This window comes from Centruroides sculpturatus, unplaced genomic scaffold, assembly GCF_000671375.1.
Source record: "Centruroides sculpturatus isolate CEXI.00-Female unplaced genomic scaffold, Cexi_2.0 scaffold1864, whole genome shotgun sequence".
Classification (NCBI taxonomy): domain Eukaryota; kingdom Metazoa; phylum Arthropoda; class Arachnida; order Scorpiones; family Buthidae; genus Centruroides; species Centruroides sculpturatus.
The window spans coordinates 68,601-89,098 of record NW_019386070.1 but is presented as its reverse complement, the minus strand read 5'-3'; the positions used below and the strand labels follow the sequence as shown (position 1 = coordinate 89,098).

The 20,498-nt window shown below is 27.0% G+C and overlaps 1 protein-coding gene across 1 annotated transcript in view; it reads right to left on the bottom strand.

Moving 5' to 3' along the window:
- Nucleotides 1–20,498, bottom strand: part of LOC111613420 (A-kinase anchor protein 1, mitochondrial-like) — a 31,748-nt gene that overhangs the window by 2,321 nt on the left and 8,929 nt on the right. Inside the window, exons 2-8 of the mRNA XM_023354779.1 lie at nucleotides 19,326–19,566; nucleotides 17,495–17,634; nucleotides 11,226–11,333; nucleotides 9,950–10,127; nucleotides 9,714–9,861; nucleotides 5,395–5,462; nucleotides 2,894–3,030 (exon numbers count right to left, since the gene is read on the bottom strand). Of these exons, the coding sequence (XP_023210547.1) occupies nucleotides 2,894–3,030; nucleotides 5,395–5,462; nucleotides 9,714–9,861; nucleotides 9,950–10,127; nucleotides 11,226–11,333; nucleotides 17,495–17,634; nucleotides 19,326–19,566 (1,020 nt within the window). The remainder of the gene's footprint in view (nucleotides 1–2,893; nucleotides 3,031–5,394; nucleotides 5,463–9,713; nucleotides 9,862–9,949; nucleotides 10,128–11,225; nucleotides 11,334–17,494; nucleotides 17,635–19,325; nucleotides 19,567–20,498) is intronic.

Genomic DNA, 20,498 nt, shown 5'->3' with positions numbered 1-20,498 from the left:
GACTTTCTCAATATTAGCTTTGCAGTGCACAGGATTAGGTTTCAAATAAAGTTTCAAATGATCCGCATCTTTTCCGCATTATAATTTTTTTTCTTATACGAGAACTAATAACATTGCTTACCATCTGACTTATAGCTTCCTATAGACTTATAGGAACTACATTTTTGTGAAATCACAATCTCTCTGGAAGTCAACCCTTGTTCGGAAAGCACTTTTACATGGACATCAATATTCCAATTTTTGTGTGGCACCATTTTTTCAATTTTTTTTACACAAACAATTTTATGACATCAAAAAATATTATGGGTAACCACTAAAAAGTCTTGTGAGTTTTGGTGTTACCAATTAAAAGAAATAACACAGTAAAGTTGAGTAATATTTGAGTATATATCTCAGTATTTTCTAACTTTTTTAAAGTCATTTCTTCAATATCAGAGGTGTCCATGAACTATTGTATACACACATCATTAAAAGAGAAAGAGATCAAAAATGGCTCAAAAACTTGTAATTAATACATGGTCAATCAACAGCCACTAAATATTGGCTATTAACACTTTGATTCAGCAATCAATGAGTGGTCACATTTTTTGAATTTAGTTCCAGGATCAAACTACATAGCCTGATGATATCCATCTAAAATGGAAGAAAACATTTGCTGAATTTATGAGAGTTATTTTGCTGGTTTTTAGTTATTGAGAGTAGTCTAAGTATTAACAGATGGTCTCTTTCAATTAAGTTCAATGTTGATATGTAAAAAAAAACAATATCATTAATATCATGAACGTTTTCGAACATAAAGTTCTTCCTCAGGTGAGAAACGGATGAAAAATTGAATAAAATTCGATGGAACACTTTCTGAAAGAGCTCCGAAAAACGATTCGAAAAAACCTCCTGCGTATGACATCATTTTATGTATACAAAACCGCCCAAAATAATAAGTGTATTAACAGTAAGGAAGAGTTATCTTTATCCGTAGCGTGGCAAGCATTTATATACGATGGATGTTAGTAGAGAGATTTTTTACTTCTGAGGAAGGTGCATGCGCAATGATGTCGTCATACGCACGAGGTTTTTTCGAATCATTTTACGGAGCTCTTTCAGAAAGTGTTCCATCAAATTTTATTCAATTTTTCGCCCATTTCTCACCTGAGGAAGAACTTTATGTTCGAAAACGTTTATGATATTGTATTTTATTTTTTTGGAGAAAACGCACCGACATTGGTTTTTAGAGGTTAGTTGTTATATATAGCGGTGTGCTGTTGATGTTTTATTTTAGTGTTTACAATGTTTTCAATCTTTATAAATAGATAAGCAAGAAAATATTCTTACCTGTTTATAAATATTACACTGTTTTCATGTCCTATGTTTTTTAAGCTTACAACTAATGTATAAATTTTAATGGATTGCTATTTTGGAGTAAGAATACTGAATCTTTAGGCTGCTTTCACATGACCTGCCAGGACAGAAAAATACTCAGATTGTGTAAAGACAAATTTGCTCCAGTTGCGAGACGTAAAAACTATCCATATGGTGTGAAGTCTCACCTTGCAATACCCTGCTACTCAGCTGATATTAAATGCCTGGGTTTTACCTCTCCAGGTAAAAACCCAGATTGTGTGAAAGCAGCCTTAGCATTTAGAAAGAATTTGAGTGGCATATAGTATGACAAACTAAATAAAATAAACATTATTGGATTTCTTTCAGGCTGTTTATAAATTAAAATTATTTTGAAATCTATAGAGGTATGCAAGTACAGTAGAACGTCGTTTATCCGAAGGAATTCCAGTCGACAAATTTAAATTTTCGCCAGTGCTGTGGCACTGTAATCTTTGGCTATGTCTTCGGCTACTCAAATATTTTACGTTTTTGATACTAAATTAACTTCTGAAGTATAATTTTTTATTGTTTTTATATTTTTCAATATATTTATTTTGTTTGTACAAAATAAAAAAATAATTTTTAACGATACAATAGTCTTCGTTAGGCTTAACATTGAGGAAAATTCAACGCGAAGTGACACGCAACGGAGAAAAATTTCAACACGGGATAAATTAATATATTTTTTGTACATAATTGGTTATCCGAACAACCCCAGTCCCCAATTGATTCGGATAAACGATGCTCTACTGTACTGGTTAGAGGATGGCTTTGTATGTATCTATCTAAACAAATCTTGAAATAATTTACTTTTTTCCTATAAAATAACCCAAAAGAAATCTGTATGTGTTCAGTTATTTGGATACTGACTGGATACTGATTTCAGATTAATTGAATTAGATACAAACTATTTTAATTTTTTCTCCACACACTTCATACGTACGTAGAAAACTAAAATGCGTTGATTAGAATAACATATAAAGTTTTAAATATATATATTTAAAACTTTTTCATAAGTTTTTTCATTAATTCACTGTGTTGAAAAAAAAATGCTATTTGTTCTCAAAAGATATGATATTTAAAATGAAAATTTCTTATATTGTATAGCTTAAGAAAATCTAAACTTTTTGCACTCCCAATAAGAACTAATGATAATAGTAATAATACATTTTATTTCAATACATTACTATTAATATTAATAAAGTAAATAATAAATATATTTTGATAAATCAAATCAATTATTTACATTATTAATGTTAATAGTAATATAATGAAATCAAATGTATTATTATTGTTATCAATAAGTGTAACAAATCATTCGTAGAAAAATTTTAAAAATTTGAAAAACTGTTTTTTATTTTAACATATCAACAATGCTAATAATATTAATTTAACTATTCCATAACTGTTTAACATAATTAATATTAATGTTTTGACATGATTCTAATAAAAATCATATTCACAATTTTAATTAAAACTTGAATTTTTATTTAAATTTTACAAAAATTTTACTCACCGACATTCCTTGGACTTTAAAAAGTCGAACATAAGGAATATTATCATCTGCATAACATACTACATGAGCTTGCAAAATTTGTCCTTGTGCTAATTCTTCAAATGTTGCACAAGATTCTATGGACCAAACTCCTCCTTCTGAAAAATAATTTTATTGTCATTACAAAAAAATTAATAAATTAATTAAACTAAATGAATTGCTTTTTGTATTCACAGATCTGACAGTTGTGAAAACTTTATGCTTATGAATACAATGTCTACTTTTTCATATCTAAAAGCTGAAAAGATGATTGTAGAACAACAATATAAAATTGTTTTTATGTTCTTTATTCTTTCCAAAGTGAACATTATGTCAGTATTTAAGATCTGAATGATTTATCTATGTCACATACACCTGTAACCATTTAATATGTTATCATAAATATCGACTTTTCAAAGCCTAAAAAAAATCTAAAAGTACACATCAAGTATAAGACACAAATCTTTACCATAGAGTGATTAAACAATCCCTGTACACCACTCACCTTAATTCCAGCAGACTATCACAAATATTTCGAACTAAATCTTATGTTTGGAAAATTTAAGAGATTAAAAATTACAGCCTGGCATTGTGACAATGTCAGAATAAATAATATCTTGTATTAAATGTTTATTATTATATTAATCATCTTTTATTTAAAAAATTATATGATTTCCAGTCCAGACTGAAAGTTTGTATATAGTTGGTATCTCCACTTCCTAAGCTTTCCATATCTGGTCTTGATTTTAATAGTCTTGCCCCAATAGATCTTACTTCTTCTATAACAATCTAGTCATATTATTCATCTAACTCCATTCAAGAAAATTTTGAAATGAAATCACTTGATTTCCAGTCTATACCAAAGTTCACTGAGGTTTTCAGCTCCCAACATTCCATATCTGGCTTCAATTTTCATCTAGCTATCTAATTCCATTCTTGAGATCAACCAAAGAGATAGAAACACAGATGTGTGGCAATGAGAATGAATGTATAGGTCTGCAAATTTTGAAAATTTCAGCACAATAAATGAATACACACATTGTATCCAACATTTGATATGTCAGCTGATTTTGCTGATGCAAATAATGGGACACATGCAAAGGCATACTATAGTATTCTACTATCATATCAGTAGTGTAGTGTAGGGGGGCGGCACTTTTTAGGGGGCGGAAAAATTTGACAATAATAATAATATCTTGTAAGAATTTGAACCATTTTATTTCATATTTTCGTCCACCTATGATTCGGACCAATTGAAATGAGCATGGAATAGTGTTACCATCCGTCTCGCTGTCCAGGGATATCATGTGCAACCTGTCGACCTTTTTTTTTTTTTATTTCTTTTTACTTTTTTTATTTTTTTTTGCTTGCTTGTACAATTCATTCATACTCATATACACCTCTAATATCCAATAGGGCTAAGTCATCTAGATTACTTATGTTACTCCTACCCAAATCTCCCTAGTCGCTAACTGTAACTGATTTAGAACCAGCATGCACTGCAAATTATTCTTCATTGCAAAATGATATACGCATGCGTCAGGAACTTCTGTTCGAACAAACTTCACCTGCCGTCAGGGTTTGCAATTTTAAAAAGGTGGCAACACTAGCATGGAATTTTTCATTACTTATTCTGTGACGAAACTGAATTTTAGTCTTTTAAATTGAGATACCTAAATAAGAGGGCGGCAAAATTTTTCTCTGCCCCGGGCAGCTGACACCTATGCTATGCCACTGTATCATAAACTGTTTGTATGTAGCAGTATTATTAGGATATTATGTTGCTGTATATATAAACAATATTTTATTAGAAGTGTTAATCTTGGCTCTAATATATTTAATGAGACATGATATATAATAAAGTTCTTACTAAAATAACTGTTAAGATTTTTTTAGCAGTTGTTTAGTTGGTGTCCTATGTATAAGACACACAACTTTCTTAAATGTGTTTGTAATAGGCTACCATAAGTTTAGACGTTAATATATTCAGAGAGAGCAGGTCTAAACTAAAACTTTGAGTTGAAAATCTTGAAGCTGATTTATATGCTGACATATACAGAATGTGGAAAATAAGAACTACAAATCAGATATAAAACTATTGATGGGTGAAAACATTAACAATAAATAAGTCTACTACTATACAGTGTTCTTATTCCATTAATTGTTTCCATAATTTGTTCTCATTTTCATGAAAACTGTTGCACAAAAATATTTAATTATAATGCTTCTAACTATCGACTATAGATGATCATTTTATTAAACAAAATTTATCACTAGCAAAAAAATCAAAATGCTTAGTAACCAGAAGCATCCTGAACTTCACAGGTTGAGGCACAAAATTTGTTTCGAAGTTTGCACTCCAACTTTTGTAAGATGTTTTGAAAACTGTGCAGATTATTTTGGTAAATACAGTAATTATTGTATATTGTATTAAGTATCCAGAAGACTAACTACAGTAATTTTAATTCAGATAATTTACTTACCTTCACATGGCTGGACATTGGCTAAGTAACATTCTACTGCTTGGAATGGGAGGGTCATAAAATCACTTCTAAATATAAAAGATTACAACATTAAATAAACAATTGTAAAGTTTAATAAGATAAGTAAGAAGACCACAAAGAATTATTATTCATTAAAATAATGTTTATGTAAATATTGACATATTTTGAATACAGTAATATAAGATCTTCATAAATCTTGAATTCTACTAATAAATTCATACTAATAAAAAGTTAATATTAAATAGAGTAAAACAATCGCAGTAATTGTTTTATTTTATAGTTTTTAAACAAAATTTTATACACAAAATTTTAATAAAAATAAATTTATCATTGAAATTTTTGTTAAACTGAATTGTTTACTATAAACTATAAGTCTTCATTATTGTAATTTTTATTATAATTACATGATAAATCAGTTTATAAACGTGCAATATAATATATTTAATGTAAATAGTATTTAATTAAAATTAGTTGTACACCACTCACCTTAATTCCAGCAGACTATCACAAATATTTCCAACTAAATCTTATGTTTGGAAAATTTAAGAGATTAAAAATTACAGCCTGGCATTGTGACAATGTCAGAATAAATAATATCTTGTATTAAATGTTTATTATTATATTAATCATCTTTTATTTAAAAAATTATATGATTTCCAGTCCAGACTGAAAGTTTGTATATAGTTGGTATCTCCACTTCCTAAGCTTTCCATATCTGGTCTTGATTTTAATAGTCTTGCCCCAATAGATCTTACTTCTTCTATAACAATCTAGTCATATTATTCATCTAACTCCATTCAAGAAAATTTTGAAATGAAATCACTTGATTTCCAGTCTATACCAAAGTTCACTGAGGTTTTCAGCTCCCAACATTCCATATCTGGCTTCAATTTTCATCTAGCTATCTAATTCCATTCTTGAGATCAACCAAAGAGATAGAAACACAGATGTGTGGCAATGAGAATGAATGTATAGGTCTGCAAATTTTGAAAATTTCAGCACAATAAATGAATACACACATTGTATCCAACATTTGATATGTCAGCTGATTTTGCTGATGCAAATAATGGGACACATGCAAAGGCATACTATAGTATTCTACTATCATATCAGTAGTGTAGTGTAGGGGGGCGGCACTTTTTAGGGGGCGGAAAAATTTGACAATAATAATAATATCTTGTAAGAATTTGAACCATTTTATTTCATATTTTCGTCCACCTATGATTCGGACCAATTGAAATGAGCATGGAATAGTGTTACCATCCGTCTCGCTGTCCAGGGATATCATGTGCAACCTGTCGACCTTTTTTTTTTTTTATTTTTTTTTACTTTTTTTATTTTTTTTTGCTTGCTTGTACAATTCATTCATACTCATATACACCTCTAATATCCAATAGGGCTAAGTNAAAATTTAGATAAGATAACAAAAATTTGTTAAAAAGTACATCTTTAAAAATTTTGAAAATTCAATATAAAGTTCACTGAGTGTACTGTTCTACATCTATACTTTAAAAAAAAATTCCTATCAAGAAAACTATTATAATTTCATTCAATTTCATTACAGTACATACAAAAATATTTAAACTTAAAATAATTCTTTTACAATATGTTTGCATTCTAAGAAAAAAATAAAAAAAACTAATGAAAAATAATAAACTAAATTATTATCAATAGTTATTTTATACAATAAAAAAAATTATTACAAATTAAGTACTATTTCATCTATATATCTTGATATGCTTTTCTTAAAAAAATCAAACAGTAGACAAAAATATTTTGAATACAATATTGCAGTACTCAAGAAAAATTATTAAACTAATGATAGTAAAACAATTACTTTAAAATATTGTTTTGTTGGAAGGAAAAGACATTGCATATTATGAAAAGCATTTTATATTTACTCCATATAAATATAAGAAATTTTTGAACATATGTAATGCATTTTCTAGTTCCTTAAATTGTATACCTTTTCTTTTTATTAATTTTCATTATGCTTTAACTTTATATCTCTCTGAGTATTGGTCTGCTTTAATTCTGCTTTAGTAGTAACTATTTCATCATTTCAACATCTTCAAAAATTTTTAAAAACATTAAAAAATAAAAAAATTTATATGCAACTTGCAATTTCTTTCTCCATGTTTGAAAACATTAAAAATTAATATTGATTCAGATATTTAAAAATACATTATGTTTGCAGTGCAAAAAAATCAAATGTTCAATGTGTTCAAAAGATTCTCCTTATATATTTTGATTTAGAATTGCTAACTTAATAGTTTATATGTGAAATCTCAATACATGGTAAATTCACATAAAAAATTTAATGAAAGCAAAAATTATAAAAACACACATTATTTATATAACTGAGGAAATTTTGACTAATTATTTAGGTAACAACATTTAATTTTATGCAATAATTTAAGATAAAACTTACAATCTTAAAAATATTTTTAATACATATTCATTAATAGTCATACAAATCAACTACTAACTATATTATTTGCATCTATTCTAAATTGCATCTAAACACCACTTTGAACTATATATTGCAATTTTTAAAAACATTACAAACTGTACACACTGCTCTAAAAACTGAACAGCAATCATTCACTATTTGCAAAAGACTACACAGATGATAATTTTAAGTACTATTATTGTACGGACCTGAATTTCAGTAATATGATGATGATATACGGAGGCATTTTGGAATTGACTATGAAATGGAAGAAGCTTCTTCTGGAAGAGAAGGCAGGATTGATTCAGCCAGGATAGCTGGTAATAGGAGTAGGAAAGCCAGTTATGTACTGCATTTTGAGGACTAGAGCATATATCCATTATATGATATAAAAGAGAATAACATTTTTTAATTTTGACTATTAAATCATTTATTAATAATAGAACCAATTTACAAAATTTTACAATTTAAACTACCAAAATCATTTAAGTTTGAATGACACTGAAGAAAATAAAAATCAACTATTAATCAGTGAATTTAAAAAAAAAACGAAAAAAAATTTAAGAAAGCAATCATCTAAATCCAAACAACAATGAAGCTAAACAGAAAATAATGAATTTCAGAATAACCAAAAGTATAATAAATGTAAAGATTAAAAAAAAGACAACAACAAAAAAAATTCCATTTAATGATTTGATTGAATTTAACGACAACTTGATGATATGTTTAAATAAAATAGAAAATAAAAAAATTTATGAATTTTTTCAGTAAAACTGAATTTTNTTAATAATTACTTGATTACAAACCATTTATTCTTTTCAAATTCATATTTAATGAAAGACAATTGTACAAAATATTGGTAAATATTGATAGATTTTTTAATCATATTCTTTAGATAAAGTATTTTAAAATTTTTTCTGTTATAATAGTAAAAAATACCACAGATTAAACAAACACTCACCATACTGAGATATAGTTAATCATGTATTTCAAACCAATTACAGTTTTTTTTTTAAATAACTCTTTCCACCCTGTGGGCACTAAGAGGGCCTCTTTTAGCAAGCCCATTATGGGTTCGGCCAGACACACAATGGGGCAGCTGGGTGGTGAGGGACAAAACCTAACATATCCAGACGGACCACCCCCAAAAAATTCCTGGGGATTTTTCAACCTGCCCTGATTCAATCCCAGGTCCCCCAGAGCAATAGGCTGCCACCTTAACCACTCAGCCATCCGGCAAAACCAATTATGGTGTGCACATAAACCAAACAAACGTTTTCGAACTCCATCAGAGTTCTTCACCAGGTTTTGTAATGATTCTCAAATGGATCTTTATAACAGCTTTTGGAATAAAATTTGAATAAGCATTCAAATATAAGTTCGAAAAATTAAAACCACATTACACCTGTGCAAACAGTTGCCCTATCGGGACTCAACGACGTGTTGTCAATGGCCTGGCAAGAGTTGATTGACAACACGGTTTAGCCATTCGATGAGCCCTGATAAGGCGACTGTTTGCACAGGTGTGACGTGATTTTAATTTTTCGAACTTATATTCGAATGCTTGTTCAAATTTTATTCCAAAAGCTGTTATGAAGATCCATTGGGGAATCATTACAAGACCTGATGAAGAACTCTGATGGAGTTCGAAAACGTTTGCTTTGTTTATGTGTACACCATAATCAGTTTGGAGTATGTGATTAAAAAATACTGCATGTAAATTTCTCAAAACATTGAAAATTCTATCAGCAAGAAACACTGAACAGTTTTATGGATAAATTAAAAATTTATTTTATTTCATTAAATATATAATAATATTACAAAAAAAAATTATGAATATTCTTACCTAATCTGACGAAGAGTGGATATAGGCACTCTAGAATAACCACCATAATCAACAAATTTAACATCGCATTCTTCCATGCCTTCACAGACGTATACAACCTGTGCTCTATACCACCCAGACATTACAGGTGCAGCACATATAACACCAGCTAAAATATTAAAAAATTTAATTTAAATTTATTTTTAAATAAAAAAATAGTTTCCTCCATTCATCTAATTATAGTTTTCTACTGTTACCTTCTACTGGTCGAGGAAGCTGTGGTGTATCTAACTGAGTGTAACAAGTCACCATAAAACTATCTAATCTACTTAAGTTTGGATAAGTTACATGTGTTGGTTGCTGAACAAAGAAATGACCAGCTGTAACCATGCTTGACATTATTACATCACATGAAATACCTTCTGGTAAACGTAACTGAAAAATAAAGTTTTACACTACATTTATTACAAGCAAACAAAAATATGATATTGAAATCAAACTCTTAGAGGACCATAAAAACTTAATTGGTTCGGTTCTTGTTATTTAAAAAAAATAAACAACTAAAACAATGCTAAATTTCAACTTGTCTGAAGTAATTTTAATTAATATCCTAAAATACATGTATCACATAGCATGTATAAAAACACATAACAAGATTAAAATACACACAGTATTAAGATTGTAAGTCGAAAAGAATTTAGCAAAATTGTTAGTAAATGACTTATTACAGAAATGATTTCAGAAAAGAGTATGCAAGTGAATATTTTAATTGATTAAGAAAAACAAAATTTTAAAATAACTTCCTGAAAAAAATTAATTCATAAAAATCAAAGTATATTTAAACCAACTATTGAAAACAATCAATTAATAGATTATTGTATTCAACCAGATAAATAAAAACAAAATTTATGATAATTTTTGTTTTCTTTTATATCAAATCAAGTTCATTAAAATGATATATTCTTAATTATAAAAAAATTTATATGCAACTTGCAATTTCTTTCTCCATGTTTGAAAACATTAAAAATTAATATTGATTCAGATATTTAAAAATACATTATGTTTGCAGTGCAAAAAAATCAAATGTTCAATGTGTTCAAAAGATTCTCCTTATATATTTTGATTTAGAATTGCTAACTTAATAGTTTATATGTGAAATCTCAATACATGGTAAATTCACATAAAAAATTTAATGAAAGCAAAAATTATAAAAACACACATTATTTATATAACTGAGGAAATTTTGACTAATTATTTAGGTAACAACATTTAATTTTATGCAATAATTTAAGATAAAACTTACAATCTTAAAAATATTTTTAATACATATTCATTAATAGTCATACAAATCAACTACTAACTATATTATTTGCATCTATTCTAAATTGCATCTAAACACCACTTTGAACTATATATTGCAATTTTTAAAAACATTACAAACTGTACACACTGCTCTAAAAACTGAACAGCAATCATTCACTATTTGCAAAAGACTACACAGATGATAATTTTAAGTACTATTATTGTACGGACCTGAATTTCAGTAATATGATGATGATATACGGAGGCATTTTGGAATTGACTATGAAATGGAAGAAGCTTCTTCTGGAAGAGAAGGCAGGATTGATTCAGCCAGGATAGCTGGTAATAGGAGTAGGAAAGCCAGTTATGTACTGCATTTTGAGGACTAGAGCATATATCCATTATATGATATAAAAGAGAATAACATTTTTTAATTTTGACTATTAAATCATTTATTAATAATAGAACCAATTTACAAAATTTTACAATTTAAACTACCAAAATCATTTAAGTTTGAATGACACTGAAGAAAATAAAAATCAACTATTAATCAGTGAATTTAAAAAAAAAACGAAAAAAAATTTAAGAAAGCAATCATCTAAATCCAAACAACAATGAAGCTAAACAGAAAATAATGAATTTCAGAATAACCAAAAGTATAATAAATGTAAAGATTAAAAAAAAGACAACAACAAAAAAAATTCCATTTAATGATTTGATTGAATTTAACGACAACTTGATGATATGTTTAAATAAAATAGAAAATAAAAAAATTTATGAATTTTTTCAGTAAAACTGAATTTTTTTAATCTATCAATATCATGTTTAGTTTTTAAAATTTTTAAGAGAAAATTTAGATAAGATAACAAAAATTTGTTAAAAAGTACATCTTTAAAAATTTTGAAAATTCAATATAAAGTTCACTGAGTGTACTGTTCTACATCTATACTTTAAAAAAAAATTCCTATCAAGAAAACTATTATAATTTCATTCAATTTCATTACAGTACATACAAAAATATTTAAACTTAAAATAATTCTTTTACAATATGTTTGCATTCTAAGAAAAAAATAAAAAAAACTAATGAAAAATAATAAACTAAATTATTATCAATAGTTATTTTATACAATAAAAAAAATTATTACAAATTAAGTACTATTTCATCTATATATCTTGATATGCTTTTCTTAAAAAAATCAAACAGTAGACAAAAATATTTTGAATACAATATTGCAGTACTCAAGAAAAATTATTAAACTAATGATAGTAAAACAATTACTTTAAAATATTGTTTTGTTGGAAGGAAAAGACATTGCATATTATGAAAAGCATTTTATATTTACTCCATATAAATATAAGAAATTTTTGAACATATGTAATGCATTTTCTAGTTCCTTAAATTGTATACCTTTTCTTTTTATTAATTTTCATTATGCTTTAACTTTATATCTCTCTGAGTATTGGTCTGCTTTAATTCTGCTTTAGTAGTAACTATTTCATCATTTCAACATCTTCAAAAATTTTTAAAAACATTAAAAAATAAAAACATACAGTACTTAAACAGATGAAAGTGCATTATTTTTTCTTAAATTACTTTCAAAATTTACTATTTTAATAAGTATCAACAATTAAATAACTTAAGCCATTTATATTCATCTTAAGAATAAAAAAAGGGCTTTCCATAATAAATATTTTATTTTACATTCTTAATAGAGTTATAAAATTTGAAATTATCACCTTAAATTAAGAATTTAAGGTGATAATTTCAAATTTTTAAACTCTAAACCTACTAAAACTCTAAATTTTTAAAAACGTATTACAGAAATAATCCTAATAGATACTCACGATAAAAATTTCATTGAATAGTAAGAACAGATTTCAGATTTTAAGTAGAAAAAAATTAAATTATTATATATAATAATATCTATATTTCATTCAGAAGTAAGAAAAATCACAAATTTATGTTTTTTTCCTGTATAAAACTATATTATTCAGTCAATTTTCTTGAATGTTCTAAAAATGAATAATTAACAGACAATCTAATTACTAGTCACATCACTCCTATTTTCATAAGCTTTACTAGAGAAGGGGTATTATATCTGGACTTCAAAATAGCCACAATCTGATCACTTCTTCAAATCCATCTGTTAGGAAATCCATTGTCTAAAGCTACATATACATGATTATTGAAAATGGGACAGGACACCTAACTTGTTGATAAAAGCTTTCTCCAATTTCTGTCTCAATTTTGTCCAACTGCAGAAACATTAAAAGTTCTAGTGTATTACAGTAAACATTCTTTTTTTGATGAAAATAACAAATGGCAATGTCCAACAACATGGCCTTGCATCAGTTCACACCAAAACATTAACTTTTGGAGTCACACTGATGTTGACAGTTTATGATTGTGACTCCCAAATTCTACACTTATGATGATTAACTAAACCACAAGTGTGGAAGGCTGCCTTGCCAGTAAAAAGGACAGTTTCTAGTAAATTTTCATTTTCCTCAAGCTTTTGTAACATCCAAGTTGAAAACTCAAATCTCTGGTTTATTATTGTCATTGATTTCATGCAGAATTTGAATCTTTTATGCATGTAACCAAAGTCTTTTGTGTACTTTTAATTTCTGTTGTATTTAATATATTTATTTTATATTTGAATGTTCTTTCCATTCAAATATTCTATTTTAGAATGCTCAACTGATGAAGACCTATCAATTTAGGTCAAAAATGTTTTTGTTTCATTAAAATTTTTTTCTGGAGCCCATTTTAAGATAGGAATTCTGGCATTACTTTGTGTACTAATCATAGGAATCTAATTCCAAACTGGATTGTACTAATGATTTTTATTCACTTTATGCATTTTTATGCACCAAGCAACTAATTCATTCAACATTATCTTCTGATATGCATGGCCTCTCAAGCAGTTTCCTTTTAAACACAAACTAAAATATTTCAACCACTGACAAGTAGATTTATCTGAAGGTGCTTTACCACAATACTCAGGATGAAAATTTTTGAATAGTAATAACAGATTGTTTTGCTGGTCCAAATCACATGCTAAATTTTCTGCTGAACAGTCACCACAATAATGGTACCACAGCACTAACATTGTTATTTTTACTCAACTCCACATTCATCAAAAAACTGAGAGTACTGGAACTGTCATATTTATATATCTCATTTATGGAGATTAATATAAATATTTGAAAATATCAGTTACTTTGTAAAGGTTCTGTACAGAAGTGTTAGTGCTTATTTACATCTAACATTATTGAGTTTCTTTGAAATAATTTTACAGAATACATAATACATGTAAATTATTAGGTCAATATTTAAATTGTTAATGTATACTTATTGGATTGCCTTTATCTATCTGTAGGCCAAAGAAAAGAAATATTAGATCAACTTATTGAAAAAATACTATTGTTTTTACAAATTGTAACTATTCCTTGACCCAAATCAATAATCTTAAGGAAATAAATTATTACTATTTTCTTACTATTTTTGAATCCATTTATTTATTCATCAGAAGAAAAGCAATTAATACGTTGATAAGAGGAATACAATTAATTTGTGGGGTTATTAAATTTGAATTAACAAGATACAAGCTTTTATTCAAGAAGTCTCTTGTAACATTTTATTGTATTTTTAAAGCTTTCCTCCTCCAGAATCTCTAATTCAATTATGATTTTTGGATAGAAATAAAAATTTTGGAAGATTAAAATTTTTTTTATCTTCAAGTCAAGGCAATTTCATATAAAATAAACAGTGTGATTGGAAACAAAAATGTTACTTGACTAAAGAGAGTTAAGTCACCACCTTGTATTCTTGTATGTTAATTAAATTCTATCTTAGCTCTACATAACTTTAGTACTGTTTTTCTATAATTTCCTAATTGGTTTCAGATCTACATTAATAATTAATAATTAAATTTAAATAAACTAGATAATTTAGAATAATCTGAAAGAAAAGATCAAACCAAAGTGGGAATTGAATCAATATCTTTCTGCATACTATGTAGATGTATTACTGGTTAAATACCCAGATCTTAATCCAATCTGTTTTCAGATATATATTAATTAGTCATATAACCGTACAAGTTAATTATCTTTCAAACAGAATATCTCTGCTCATGATCCTCAGCCAACTTTACTCTGACATGGAATATATACACATAAAAATCATCTACAGTATATAAACTTATTACAGTAGAACCTTGTAAACTCGGCCTAATGTGGACCGAAGGGTGGCCGAGTTTGTGAAAATGCTGGGTTATCGGGAATGGAGTTAAAAAAATAAGTACGAGTGTTTCCTCAGAAAATACTGTACTGTACTTGTATGTATTGTTTACTTGAGAATATAACAGAGAATAAACTGCCCAAATACCCCTAAACAAAAAAAAAGTACGTCCTTTATGAAGGCATAGAGCCTTTACTACATGAAAATGAAAATTAATGAATACACCGTGTACAGTAATTTACCTGAAAAGATAGATCTCAGAAAAATACTTTATGAGATCTTTTATACTTTTATAAAGCTGTCTATAATGAAAATTAATTAACTAAGGATTTTTTTGCCCTGTCAGTGTGTGGCCGAGTTATCCGAAGTGCCGGGTTATCGAGAGCCGAGTTTTCGAGGTTCTACTGTATTATTATAAAACCAAGTAACTTATTGTAAATGTATATTATTAAGCTACATTTGAGTTAGTAATGTAATAATTAACCTAATAGCCCAAACATAACACAATAAATCTGGCAATTAGATATTTGGTTTAATATTAATAAACTGGATTAGGTTATTGCTTATATGTATTAAGTTATAGATTGTTTGTTTGAAAATTCTCTATCTAAAAAATTTATCTCATTCTAATCCATTTTAAAGTTGCTGCTAGGTGGATTGCCAAAGTTAAAATCAATGCTCTGTCTCTGACAGCATTATTCCTAACTATTTATTTTAAGCTCAAATTGTTAATTCCTTTTAATTTAGTTTTAACTGAATACCGAAAGTTCTATTTTTATTTTCCTCATTTTTGTTTAAAATTTCTTTGCCATAATCATCAATTGCAATAAATTCTATTAGATACTTAGATTCAACTCTGAATTATTTTTGCTTTGATTCAATTTGCAATAACTTCCTTTTTAAAAACATATTTGGCTAAGACCATGTCAATTTTTCTTAAAGACTCCTAAAAAGAAAATATATTTAAGCGCTAATTTTTTTTTTAGTATGATATGATAGAATAACATTCCAGAAAGATTTTATTCATCTCTCCTCCTCATTTCTGGAAACTAAAATATTTGACATTTTTTTCACGCAATAATTTATGTTCTTTTTCAGTATTTTATCAAGCTATTTTCTTCTATTATGTCTATCTATCTTGTTTTTAAATTAAGTTTTTTCAGTTTATCTTTTTGTTTTTCTCAGTTTAAATTTGATAAATGGCTTGATTTTTTTAAACAAAATTTACAATAAAATTAATTATTAAATGAAAAAATAACAATTACTTATGCTCCATTAATGTAAGTATATTAGACAACCTAAAGCCCTATATATATATATATATATAGAGCCAAACAATTGCCTTAAATACTCTGGTTATAAATCTGCTATTTTTAATAATTAATTCTAAATTATTTAATAAATTATTAACTTAGATAAGAGATGGCACCTAACAATCAACAAACAATTTCAATGCCCTCAAATGTTTCAAAATAGCTTATGGGAATTTGTGAAATTGTGGACTATCAACTGGAGCAAACGACAGATGAATAACAGAAGCAAAGTATTTTATTTTTGTTAAACATTGCAATTTTATATTTATTTATACAATTACGTGTAAAATAATTAAGTGAAAAGTATTATTATAATACTGTATGTTTCAAATACAGTACAGAATGCTCTTTAAAATATTTAAATAATTAGCAAAGTATTAAATATCATTGCATAAAAAGTAAATTTTTGTATATATTAGTATCATTTTAGAATTTTATATTTTAGCATTAGGTTCAGTCAATGAAAAAACCTCCAAATACACAATTTTTGAACTCAAAAAACATTGCTTTTGCATTATATCCACAAAGTATGGATTTAAAATAAACATTTATGTTCTTCAAGTAATATTCAAAACATCTTGATTCTTTAGTTTACTATTGCCAATAATAAGTTTAAAATAAACAGTTTATTTTTAATGCATCTATTAAAGTTTAAATAAGGTAAAGAACAAAATTCTGTTAATATCATATTAAATAAAGAAAAATGATTACTTAAGATTTTAAAATTTACTTTAAAAACCATCTAACTGTTTGATAACAATTTAAACTATTCTAAGATACCAAATATACTTTTTTGAAATATTTTTAATATTAATTTATGAATCCTAAAAACAACATAAATATAAAATGTATATTATTTTAATTGATGTTAAAATCTTCCCCCTGATTATCAATTTAAAAACATATACAATTGATTGAGGATACTTTTTATATTATTTGAATACCTGTACAGTTTCAGGAATAGGTGGTGCACCAACAGGACCATTAGATGTATTAAATTGTGTTAATGTTAAATCTGAATAATCTACTGGAGGGAATCGTCGTCTAATATATTCTAAAGCTGTAGCAATTTCTATTGCATTTCCTGAAAATATAAGTTAAAACAATTCTTTACTATATCTAAAAATAAAAGTCTCAAAGAAAAGAATAAATAAATAAATAATTAAAATTTAGCAATAAATTACCAATTAAGTTGTATATCCTTTATTTGCAATGCATTTCTTTATCACTTTCTGGATTAGTTATCATTTTCAACAATAAAATTAAATATCATGCAAAATGCAACTTACTGTAGCATCCAAAATATTAGATGCACTATCTTTTGATTTGTTGTTTGTCGTCAACTTTTAGAGCATCTTTGATGAGTGTTATTTCACACATTAATTACATAGCTTTCAGTTCACTAATCAGTTACACTAATTATTTTATACTTAATAAAGTCAAAAAGTTTCCTTGGGCACATTTTTTTAAAATCAACTGGTTAGACATAAAACTAATTTGTAAAATAACTAATAAAAGATATCAGAAAAATTGTTCAATTTGATTTGATATAATCCCTGGTTATTTTTGCATATGAACTTCAAAGGAATCTTCCTGCACCAGACTTGATTGCCTGCTGTTCTCTCAATTAGTTGTATATCCTTCGAAGGACATACAATGAAAACATATGAAAGAATGTATGTCCTCCAAAGGATATACAACTAATTGAGAGAACAGCAGGCAATCAAGTACTAAAAACATGAAAAATTTTTATGAATCAAAAAAGGTGCCCATTTGATACTAAAAGATTAAAACTTGAAATAAACAACAATTTTAAATACCAAGTTTTTCAAAAAAAAAAAAAAAAAAAAAAGCAAGAATTTATTAATATTTAAGATACAATTTGGCTGTTGGCCTTTATAATGTGTATTATACTATATACAATAATTATAGAAAATGAAAAATCATTGTTATTAAATAATTACATAGATTTTATCTTAAATATAACATAAAATACAGTAAATAATACAGAATTTACTCTATTAATTAAGTTTTCTAAAGCTGTCTATGATGGTCAAAGAGTATTTGGTATAAAGTATGATAAAGTTTTGTTTGCCTTACTTGTCTCCTTAGCAGAGTAGACAAGAAAATAATTTAATAAGAATTTGATATTTTCTCTCTCTATTCTTTAATCTCATCTGACATTAATGTAAGCACTTAATTTCAATTTGAATTTTCCTCAGTATTTTGTCATGTTTTATGAATGCTAATAAGACTTCTTCACATGCAGTTTCTTAATTTGCATTTCATTATGTTTTAGCAGATTTACACATCTAAATTCCTTTTTTTGAACCCTGACAATCTCTATCAGTTTTCCTTCAGGAATCCTTTGAGATCACTTTGGAAATTTCTTTTAAGAAAGTTTTCAAAGTGACAATTAGTAAGCTGCACAGCACATTTTCCAGATCACAGTGTTGACTTTTGTCCCAATTTTACATTTAATACTAATCTAATGTAATGTATTATAAACAATCTAAGTAAGTTGTTTTATAATTCAAATTTAACTGTAAAACCTAAATAAATATTCCTCTAAAAATGTTATCAAACAATTTCATCTTTACACTTTATTATTTTGTGGTGTAAATAAACCATGACAGCTTTAAAAACGAAATAAACACCTAACAGATAAATCAAGATTGCATAAATTTTGTAATTGTTGTTTTATTTCATTAAAGTAGTCATGATTTATTTGTTAAGCTGAGATTTTAAAAAGTTTATCTATAAATAAAAACCTACCTTCAATTGTGCATAATTTCATATTTGGATTTACCGGATGCTTCTTTATAAAAACATTTGCTTTAGAATGATTTTTTATATAATTGACACTCTTTCCTTGCCTCCCAATTAAACGCCCACAATATTCTTGAGGTATTTCAAACTCATACACAGACAGCCCATCTTCAGTAAAAGGAAGATGCAAATGTGTATGGTCATTAGTCTGAATATCACTACTGCCTTTTCCACTGTCACTAGATCCCTAAAATATAAATTTCATAAAAATGAATGAAATAAGATATACTAACTAATATAGAAAATTCATTCTTTAAATAAAAATTAAAATAATTTAAAAAGTATTAAATAACTAGATGTAGCAAATATAACATAACAGTAAATAATGTTAAGGCATTTGGGGAAAAAAACATACAAAAATTTTAATACATTTTTGGATTAATGACGTATGTACAAGAGTAGAATAAATTTATAAATTAGAATATGGAAGTTCTCTTTCATCTGATATTAAGTGTGTAGTTATTTCTGCATAATTATTACTACAATGACTGGAGATAAACAGGAAAATAGCTGGCAAAAAGTTGAGATTTTTTTCTCAGCTTCATCCAGACATAAAAAAAAAAACAAACATTGTTAGACATTTTGTGACTGCTTGTTTCAAGTGGAGATAGATTTATAAGATTCTGGATTAACTAGAAAAATGTAACAGCAGTAGAGAGCCAGGTTCAAGTTGATCAAAGATATAATAGACAACTAAGACAAGTGCAGCCAGAAGCATGCCTCAAACCAAAATTGATCTCAGTTTCAACTTGTTGACCAAAAGATGTGGGATATCAGACAAAACTATAGAAAGGGATAGTGCTTGGCATAAGACATATAGCGAGAAGGCAAAAGTCTGCAACAGAAACACATCTAGGTCAAGAATGAAGATAAAGATAACAGCAACAATTGACCACTCTCTTCAAAAGACACCAGAATTGAGTTGATCCTTTCAAACATGACATAATCATGGACGATGAAAGTTACTATCCTATCCTGCTTACACTACAACTTATTTTGTAAAGAAGGAATAAAAAAAAAAAATACCTGATGACAGAACAGATTGCACCATAATACAAAGTATAAACAAAAGTTGGTATGGCATACAGTATAATAAAAAGGGCTGTTGGAACCATTTTT